Genomic DNA, 10599 nt, shown 5'->3' on the forward strand with positions numbered 1-10599 from the left:
CATGACTTTGTGAAACAGTAGACAAGTAGATCAGTGGAAGAACAACAAATCAGTGGTTCCAGGTATTATTTGACCATGTGGGACCGTCAATGCCCATGTGCTGTGGGGAAAAGAAAAGCATCTTTTGAAGATTTCAACTCATCTTACTATAGCTCCAAACTTGTAGATATTGTTTTATCACACTCATGAAAAGCAAGAAACAAAATATCTTTTGGCAACAAGTGGAGTATCAAAAGATGCAGGTATCCAGCTGACATCATACTGCTATTGCAGCCACATCCTGCAAACCAACCATTACATAGCATACTGGTCATAAATTTCTATCCATAAGCAAAATCAAGGTGTCTCAACCCCTTGTCTCCAACTGATTGAACATGTCATATAAAGTCTTGGTATATAATTCACAAGTGAATCCTAGAAATACAATTAGATGCTCTCTCAAAATCCAGTTCATTTAGTTCTTACTGAAACATATATCTTGTGTATGATAATTCACCCAGTCTGATGCTCATGTTTTCATGTCAACCAAGTTAGACAAACTCCTAGTTGGACTCCACATGCCTTTACCATTCTTTTATTTGAGAAAAAAGATTTATTTTGAGCTAATTAAAATGACCTGACACGAAAATACCTAGTAAATGCTCAACATGAATTTGTTCTTTCAAATCCAAGAATTGCGAACCTTTATTGCACTCAAATGAGATTACATTATTGCTCATGCAAAGATTCTAATACAAAAAATGTACAAATTTCTCATCAATCAAACAATGAGAAATGACTGATACATACAAAATCCACCAACCTAATGAATAGCTAACCCCTTAAGAGATGAAAACAACCAACAAAGATAAATATACCATACAAGTACAATGACTAGAGAAACAGATGGCCTTCTTAGACAATGTCACCTGTGTCATGATATTACTTGTATCAAGAGAACTTAAGGAATGCAGTCATAAAAATCTAACTGATACACTCCCCTTTGTCAGTAACCACAGGTTCACCATTTTCCTCTTTATCAGCTAGAACAAATTCTGCATACAAGTTCTTCAAAGCAATGACAACAGTCATTAATAGCGGACCGATAATGGCTCCCTGAAGAATGTAAAATAAAGAGAATTAGTTAAATTCATCAAATTAAAGTCCTTAGATACCATTAGTGTGATTCCAACAAAATTATTATCCAATTAGCAAATGCAAGTACAAAAGAACCATAACAGGAAAAGTATCAATGCCAACTTAGTGTGCGAAGGAGTTTAAAAGCATAAAATACTGTGATCATATGTTGTGCCTTTGCACGAAAAAGTAAGATTTTAAAAGTAGATGAATGTTGCACCTGTAATCAACTACTTTGTTAAAAGGTAATTCTTCAAGGACCCTTTGTATGTTATTCTCGCAATATGAATTTCCTTTCTTTCGTTCAATAAAAAGATCATCAAACTTTCAAAGCGAACTGTCCTAGTGAAGAGAAAGAACATCTCATTCTAATGACACATAACACTAAAACATTTATTCAATAAAAATTTAAATACAGTAGGCCTGGTGTTTATTGCACACTATTCTGAGAGCTTATTTATAAACACATTCAGCAATCCAAATCTCAAGATAGATTCATTTGACATTTCTGTTATGAGGAGAGAACTGAACCTTGTAAAACTATTAGCATAATTAACTCCATAGATCACTGTAGCAGAGATGCAAAAGTGGAAGTCGTGTACCAATAGGGAAGTCACATAGAAGAATAGTACCTCTAGAGCATTAGGGAACAGGGTCATTCCCCCAATGATACTAAGGCCAGTGAGATATGCATTATGCCCAGGTATATCCTCCTGAATCACTGAAGTGCCATAATCCATCAGCATAAGGTGCATCATTGTCAACACTACTGCCCAGACATATCTTCCTTCCATGGACAACTGCACTGCCGCAGGTATTGATGAAAGCCACATCGGTAATATAGGCACCAATGAACTAATAAACACAAGGAGAGTTGATGTATACAAAAAATGAACTGCACAAAACCTGAACAACAACCATGTCAGACAACCTTGGAAGATAGCAATCTTCACTGTGGCCAGCAACACACTACTGATCGCACGGTTGATAACCTCGACACAATGGGCCCTTGCATGTTTTGACATGGGTAGCATATCCACCACCTGCTCTGTCACCCCGCCCGACTCCAAAGTGATGAGATAATACAACACCCAGAGGAAAACCATCAACTGTGAAACAAAATTCACCACTCCGGCTGCACCTGAGGCCACCTTTATGGCAACGGAGACCATCAAACTGGCACTCCCACCGAGCACTGAAGTGCTGCTAGAAAGAACCCGCTTCGAGATCTCGATCCCTTGGAAAGCAAGCCCTTTTGCTTTCACTACCAGATCCGCTCTGGTGATCAGTAATTCCCTGGAAAATAAATCCAGATCCTTGAAGATCTCTGCCCATTCGCGGTTCTTAACATGAACGCTCAAAGATTGCAGCTTTACGATGTAAGGGTGCGGCGGTGAGGCTATCAAAGCGGTCGAAGTGCCTGCCGAAGGATTCCCTGATCGGCTAATCAAGAAATGTCGGAGACCATCACTGAAATCAGTCAAATTATATCGAACAGCCAAGCTATCGACCTGCTGCCAGATTGTGTCGTAGAACTTGGCCGAGTACTGATCCACCAGCCCAGGTATATCGTTGTCCTCCATCCACTTATTGAATCCAATCCTCTCGGTGTAGTTACTATTCTGGACGTGGGATTTCAGCGATATCACCGCATCCTTCCCTTCCACTCCGATCTTGTAGGAGAAGAACATGCCGCCGGCCAAGACCCCAACGATCATCGACACAATTAAGCCGACCGCCACGATGGTGTTCAGGTGCTTCAGGATGCCAGTAGTGAAGAACCCACCGCTACCCCTGTCGGAGGATGATGAGGACTTGGACCAGCCGGCGACAAAGATGGCATTTTTCACGGCGGAGGTGGCGGTGGGGCTGGCGAGGAGAAGACCGAAAGCGAAGAGGGCAACGGTGGCGAGAGGGCCGAGCTGCTCGTCGGAGATGACGAAGACCCAGAAGGAGAGGAGCCAACGTGTAAGGATGGAAAAGCCGTCTTTGGAAGAGGGACGGAGCTTGCGGCGGAGGAGGGCCGCGCGAAGGTCGGAGAGGGTGTCGGCAGAGGCGCGGAGTAGGGCAGCGGGGACGGCGAGGAGGGCAGGGACGAGGCCGAGGCGGAGGGGCGGGGACCAGAAGGCGACCACGGCGCGCTGGAGCTCGCGGAGGGGGATGGAGCAGAGGAGCGCCCACTGGAGGGGGCGGACGAAATCGTGGAGGAGGCGATAGAGGCCGTAGATGAGGAGAAGGGAGAGGGCGAGACCGGCGTGAGCCATGGCGATGTAGAGGGCGAGGCGGGCGGCGGCGTGGGGCTCGGAGGCGGCGGCGGTGACCGGAGGAGCGGAGGAGGGCGGAGGCGGAGGCTCCTCGGATGCAGGATGGGGGCGGTCGCGAGGGGGCGGAGGCGAAGGGGGGCGGGAGGGGGGGAGGGAATCCGGGGGGCGGCGGAGGGAAGCGGAGCGGAACATCTCGGACCAGGGCACGTTCGGATTGGGGTTAGCGTTGGAGGAGTAAGGAACGAGCTGCATCGATGGTGGATGCATCGCCAAGTCGACCGAGTCTTCCCCACTTCTGCTCTCTCTCTCGCTGGAGGGGAAGAAAACGGAGGTTCTCAAACAGCGGGTCATAGGCAGATTAGAATGATGGTTGAATAATAATAATAATAATAATAATAATAATAATAATAATAATAATAATAAAAGTTAGATGTATGAATTTAAAAAAAAATGTTTTTGACTTTTGATTTTTCTTATAAGACACTCTTGTTTTGAAAAATGCCTAAACAGCATCCCTTTTGAACTATTTTACCTATTGATTTCTGGATAGCTAAGTCATTATGTTTCCTCCAAAACAGTTGTTTTTAAACTGTTGGTTTAGTAAGTTTTTGCTGGTCGATTCGATTTCAAATGGTTCACTATTTGTTTAACTCTTTTAAAGACACCTACTAAGTATAATGCATAAGTTACCGTCCTAGTAGTGGTGCTGATCTCGATGAAGATCTCATCTTTTGCTTCTCTGTTGTCACTTTTATTTTTGGATCTTCTACTTTGTTTGTTCTTTATCTTCTTTCTTATCTTTTCCTTGTCTTCTTCAGTCAAAAAGATAAAAAAAACATTATGTAAATATATTATAGTCTTTCTTGCTGTTTAATCATTTAATAATTATTTAGACAGGATAAAATAGATATAGAGTTTTCATAAATAGTGTGGTATTTAAATCATCTTCCCTTGTTTAATGTTTATTGATAGATCCAAGAGCTTGTCAAAGAACATTGCATCTATCACGGGATTTCATGGTATACTTTTGAAAATCAATATGTTATAACCCATTTTACTATCATCTTAGTTAATGGATCGCTAATTTCTTACAAATCATTTGGTTGTGCACTTTTCATCAAATCATCTTTCCTTTTTTGATATTTATTGGTAAATCTAGGAGCTTGTGAAAGAACATTATATGTATAAGCTTCTTCATGTTGTACCTTCCTGGAAGTCAATGTATTATAACTCATTTTACTATTATATTGGTTCATAAATTATAAATAATATTATTTTTCTTTTCTAATGATCTAATTGTAGGCTATTCCCAATAAAGCATTTTTGGTTCTTGATGATATTGATTGATAGATATTAGGTGAGACATAAAGTTTGAGTGAAAGTCAATAGACAAATAAGTTAGTAACTTTTTTTCATAGAATTGAATCACCCATTTTATTATGATGAAAATAATAATAATGGTGATGTCTTTGAAAATGAATTAGCTATAGAAAGAATGACTCATTTTATTTTGACATTTGAATTTCTAAATTAGTCTATATCCTATGGTACAAAATAGGTTTAGAAAAAAAATTCTAATATGATATATACTATTTTTGGGGTCAGATCAACAATATTATATAGCATACTAAGATCAGTTAAAATGTCATAAGCTTTTCATAAAAGCTTTTAATTAGACGCAAATGAACATATATCCATATTTTCTAATTTAGATTTTTTTGGATAATTTCTGATTTATTCAACATTTTAATAGTGTGTCATTTTTCCATTTTATCCAAGTTATTCCATTTCAATACAAATATTTTGGATCCATGAAATATTTTTTGAACTTTTAAATTGGTAATATAATTATGGTAAAATATGGGTCATAAATAATGTTTCCTAATATATGATACATTATTTTTTGATAAAACCAAAAATAGTATGTCACATATTAGGATTGGTCCAAATGCCTTGAAATTTTTATGAATGCTTTGAACATTACCTGATGGATTTCTATCATTGATTTTCTATTTTAGAGAAATTTTTTGATGTTTTTCTGAAATATTAAGAATATGAATGGTGTGTCATTTGCTAATTTTATCCATTTTTTTCCATTTCTATCAAAATCTCATGGATCCATCTATGTAATATTTTTTGATATTTGAGGTTTTTAATTGTTCCATATCCTATAGTAAAATATATGTTTAGAAAAAATATTTTTTTAAAATTGGTACAAGACCAAAAATAATGTTTCGCATACCTGGACAAGTCAAAATTGTTAGGACCGGAGTGGCACTAAGAGGGGGGGGGGGGGTGAATTAGTGCAACGGTAAAGTATGATAAACTTTCGACGATTTAAACACTTTCGGAAACTTTGTACGATAAAAGCAATGTTTCGTTTGAAACTGTTTCGATTGTGTTTTAACTTGAAGGTAGTAAGCTATTGAAGGGGTTTGCAGTAAGGTAATAGCAGGAAGTAAATGCGAACGAGAAGACGGTAGTTTATAGTGGTTCGGTCAATCATGACCTACATCCACTCCTTCGATTCCTCTTCCGTCGAGGCTACCGGCATCCACTAATGATCTTCCTTTACTAGGCGAAGATCAACCTCCTTCATACACCCCTCTTACAACCTCTTACAAGTGGTTCACCCTTTTACAAAGATTTCAATGAAAAGAAAGGAGGTGAACACTCAAGCTATTGAAAACAAGACTTTTCCTAAAGCTTTTCTCAACTTCTAGCTTCTCAAAAGGTTGTAATCTCAGCTGAGATTTGAGGGGTATTTATAGGCCTCAAGAGGATTCAAATTTGGGCTCCAAAATTTGAATTCTCTTTGGTTCTCGATGCTGGCGGTGCCATTGCCTGTCAGTGTCTAACACTGACAATGGACTGGCGGTGCCACCGCCCAACCAAGCGATGCCACCGCCCAGCTCTCGGGTGCTGGGCGGTGCCACCGCCCAGCTCTCGGGTGCTGGGCGGTGCCACCGCCCAGCTCTCGGGTGCTGGGCGGTGCCACCGCCTAGCTCTCGGGTACTAGGCGGTGCCACCGCCTACACTATTTCAGCTCACTGGTTGGGCTCCAAAATTGGCCCAAACCAGTCCGAACTTGAGCCCAATTGGCCCATACTTGGTTTATAGGATTAACACCTAATCCTAACCCTAAGTAACATGCTAAATACGAATTTAAAGATATTTTCTAAGCTATTACAAAGTCCGTAAGTCAAGACTTCTTCCGGCGAGCTTCCGGCGAACTTCCGACGGTTTTCCGATCAATTCTTGGAAACCATTCTGCGGACTCCCGGCAAGCTCCTAGACTTCACGATTTGATCTTGACGAGTTCCAACGAGCTTCTTCGGCAAGCTCCGATCTTTCTCGGCGAGCTCCACGAACTTCCAACGAACCTTCCTGCGAGCTTCCGAAAAACCCTTCGGCAAGCTCCCTACTCATTCTCGGCTAGTTCCGGCAGCATTCCCGACGAACCTTCGGACTTCCGTCAAACTCTCGAACTCGCAATGAATCCTTCGTGCTTGACTCCGACACTTTGTTTTGCTTTATGTCTTCATCGTTATCGTAGTTAATCCTGCACACACAAGCTAAAACTCTACTCCGATCTAGACAATTATTACAATGCGAATTGACATTCTGTTGCCCGACACATCATTGGTTGGCGTTTCGTCCAATTCTTCAGTGCATCATCCTCTCTTGCGGCTTGTGCCTAATCGGCGGTTGACCTCCGCAACCCCGATATCCTTGGTGCAATTCCGCTCTCCTTGGCCCGATGCTCGATGTCCGAAGTGTTCTGCCATCCAATATCCTGACGTGATCTCCTCCGGCGCAATGTCAATTCCTCCTGCGTTAATTGTCTAATCCCGATCGAGTAGACCTGCATCACTCAAAATGCAGTTAAACATCTAAACACAATCAATTAGTTTCATCATCAAAATCTGAGATTCAACAATCTCCCGCTTTTTTATGATGACAACTAATTGATGACTAACGGAGTTAACCTTAACTCCCCGGAGTTTAACCAAACTCCCCCTATCAATATGCCATTGATAGAACACTTGGATTATCCCACATCCAAGTAACATTCATCATATGTTATGAAAAATATTTAAACCATCATGCAAATATATATAAAATATTCAATTCAATGCATGAAGTCATCAATATACTTCTCCCCCTATGTCATCAACAAAAAAGAGAAGTTCCTACTCTTATAAAAAGTTCCATACATTGCATGAAAGGAAATGCAATGTATAAGTTGCAAGTTTTGCTTCTTGTGATAGGCAAGATAGCACTTTTGTAAATTTTTGTTCTTAAGATAGGCAAGCTTGTGATGTTTAAGATAGCAAGCTTTTTCTTCTCTTTTGAGAAGTGTTATTTTTGCTCTCATAGCAAAATTCCAAACTACCAAGAGATAATGTTTTACATGAGGCAAGCAAACAATTTGGCAAGTGTTACATTTGCATCTTCTCTTTAGATGTGTAAGAAAGTAAACAAGTTTTTGCATTTTGTTGACATTTCAAGCTAGCAATTATCGGTGATGTTCAAGATAGCAATATCTTCTCTTTTGAGAAGTGTAATTTTTGCCTTTTTCTTGAATTGTGCTAGCAATCTATCTTCCCCTTTGTCATTGTCAAAAAGAAGGGAAAAACCCTTTACATCAATTTCTAAATCATGACAAAGGTAAGTAATCATTCTTATTTGTGCATCATTATAGTTTCAATGCACAAATTCATTAACATTACATTTCAATTTTTTTTTTTTTATGCATGATACCGAAAAATCAATCATCATTATGAGTATATCAAACATGATATTCAAGCATTCATGATATATTATTTTGGCAACATGATCGTAGCTATTCAAATGAAGGTATCTAAATGTCAAAATTCATTACATCCTATCATGCATGATCATTAACTTCTCATTTGTATTTCATGCATTATTTCATTTCATCTCATAAGGAATATCAAGAAGAGTTATTGGGTGATGAGATAAATATTTTATGAATACACGAAATTGTATAAAAATCATATCATAAGTATTTCATGTATTCATATTATCACATGAAGCATACAAGACAACGATGCCAAGAAATCATGTCATGAAGAATATCAATGTGAAAATTCAGCAAAGATCACATGATACAATCGCAAAGCATGATATAATTATGCGATATATCATGAGATGATAATTTATCATATCAATGAAAGATATCAATAAGGATCAATTCATGAATACCAAAGATATGATTCATGGTTCATTAAAATTCTTCTTAACAAGTTCACGATCAAGATTCATATAATTCATAATAAAGCAAATTGATGTACAATCATCACACAAGACATACAAGGCAAAGAAATCTTGTTATTTCTATATTATAAAATATATGATATCAAGGCTCATGATTCATTTGAAAAGATATAGCACAAAGAGCAAATTGAAACATTCTTATCAAGATCACACTTTACAAGAAATTTCAAGTATCAAATATCAAGTAATCATCATGTTTCTTCAAAATTCTTAAGTCAAGAAGTCAAGGGAAAGTTCATGATTCGGTTAAAACAAAATTTCATTCAACTTAATTGATAAAAAATCATAATCAAATTATCATTTTTGAGATTCATAACATGAATAACGTTATTACTATTTCATCAAAATCAATTTCGAGATTCACACAATATCATGAAATCATTAATCTCGATAAGATTGGAAAAGCATTTTCTTTTTAAGTGATTCTTTTAACACATCAAAAAAAAAAACTCATTCATAATTCAAGTGATTTACAAGATATCATAAATGAATTTATCACTTGTATTTCATCAAAATCGAGAACTCTAGAGATAGAAATTGATTGAAGCATTTAACATGATTGAAGCATGATTCATATTTAAAATGTATCTTATGTCGTAAATACGAATCAAGCATTTGTCAAATCTGAAATCATCCTCAAAATTACATTCAATAAATTCATATATGACAAGCATAGATTTATTGAAAAATCAATAAGATAGAGGATTACATTTCATTTTTATAAATTTCTATTCATGTGATTTGCTTCTTATGAGCATGCCTTTGCTTTTTTAAAAAAAATGTCAACATTCAAGATAGAAAGGTAAATTTCGTAAAATAAATTATCAAGCATGATTCCATGATAACATCCTTTTAATATCTTGATATTCATTATCAAGTATGATTTCAAAAAGTATGTTCAAGAGAAATCATTAAGACCAAATGCATGATACACTCATTTATTTTCAAAATATTCATCATGTTTATTTTCATGAGATTCACAAGAATGGTAAAATAAATTCATTAATCTCAATAGGATATAAAATTTATTTCCATTTTATACAATTGATTTCATGTGAGGGTGTTCAAGTCTTTTTGTGAAAACATGTATCATCATTTAAAATCAAAACATAAGTTTCATCATAAAGCCGTCAAGACCAAACACATAAAAAATAAAACATCATGATATCACATCTATCATCATAAGACTATCAAGAAATTCATACATAGATGTACATGCACTATGTCATCTTAATATGTCATGAGAATGTCATCTTAATTTGTCATAAAAATGATTCAACCAAAAACATGTTAATCCAAAATGAGAGTTTCAAATCACATTTACTTCAAAAACTCATGCATGACATAAAATCATCAAAATACACATGCATGGATTAATCCTAAGCATTATCACATATCATATAACTATCATCCATAATGTTGCATACATCATTCAACATTTCATGCATGAAATCTTAGCAATATACTTTTCATGATCAAATTTTTTAATTTTTCAAAGATGCTAAAAAGAAAAACATGATATAATTTTTGAAAAACAATTTTTTATTTCCTATTCTTATTAACTAAATTAAGCACTCATGAAGGGCTTTAAGTAATTTCAAAATAATTCAAGAGAGTTGAGTTACTTACCTTGTAGTCGAAGCCCGTCAAAGCCCAATTCGCCGTTTCACCTTTGGAAGTTCTTGATTCATCCTTGGTTGCCTTCCTCTTCTTTGGCCTCTTCCTCCGTTCAAGTTCATTATTTATTTTAGATTTTTGTTTAATAAACTTATTAAGATTTAGTGTTCAAAGTTTAAGTTCATCATTGTCCTCATCACTTGAGTCATCGCTCAAGTGGTATTCATTTGTCCGGGGTTCCAAATCCTTCCTGTTCTTTGGAAGGTGATTTTGTTCATCATGTTCATCATATGCATTGTGC

General features: G+C 37.1%; 1 protein-coding gene across 2 annotated transcripts; it reads right to left on the bottom strand.

Annotated features, from left to right (window-relative positions):
* Positions 1 to 666: 666 nt before the first annotated feature.
* Positions 667 to 3712, bottom strand: LOC135651858 (uncharacterized). 2 transcript variants are annotated; one of them, XR_010501964.1, is made up of 3 exons: positions 2048 to 3712; positions 1749 to 1916; positions 957 to 1095 (listed from the first exon to the last, which is right to left on the bottom strand). XR_010501964.1 is itself a non-coding variant. In XM_065172383.1 (2 exons), the coding sequence occupies exons 1-2, from the start codon at positions 3645 to 3647 to the stop codon at positions 964 to 966; spliced, it is 2031 nt and encodes a 676-aa protein (XP_065028455.1). In that variant the 5' UTR covers positions 3648 to 3712; the 3' UTR covers positions 667 to 963. The 2 variants fall into 2 exon arrangements, 1 of the variants encoding a protein (XP_065028455.1); XM_065172383.1 differs by having other exon boundaries at positions 667 to 1095; positions 1749 to 3712.
* Positions 3713 to 10599: the final 6887 nt, after the last annotated feature.

The sequence above is a fragment of the Musa acuminata genome, chromosome BXJ3-10 (genome assembly GCF_036884655.1).
Source record: "Musa acuminata AAA Group cultivar baxijiao chromosome BXJ3-10, Cavendish_Baxijiao_AAA, whole genome shotgun sequence".
Taxonomy (NCBI): Eukaryota; Viridiplantae; Streptophyta; class Magnoliopsida; order Zingiberales; family Musaceae; genus Musa; species Musa acuminata.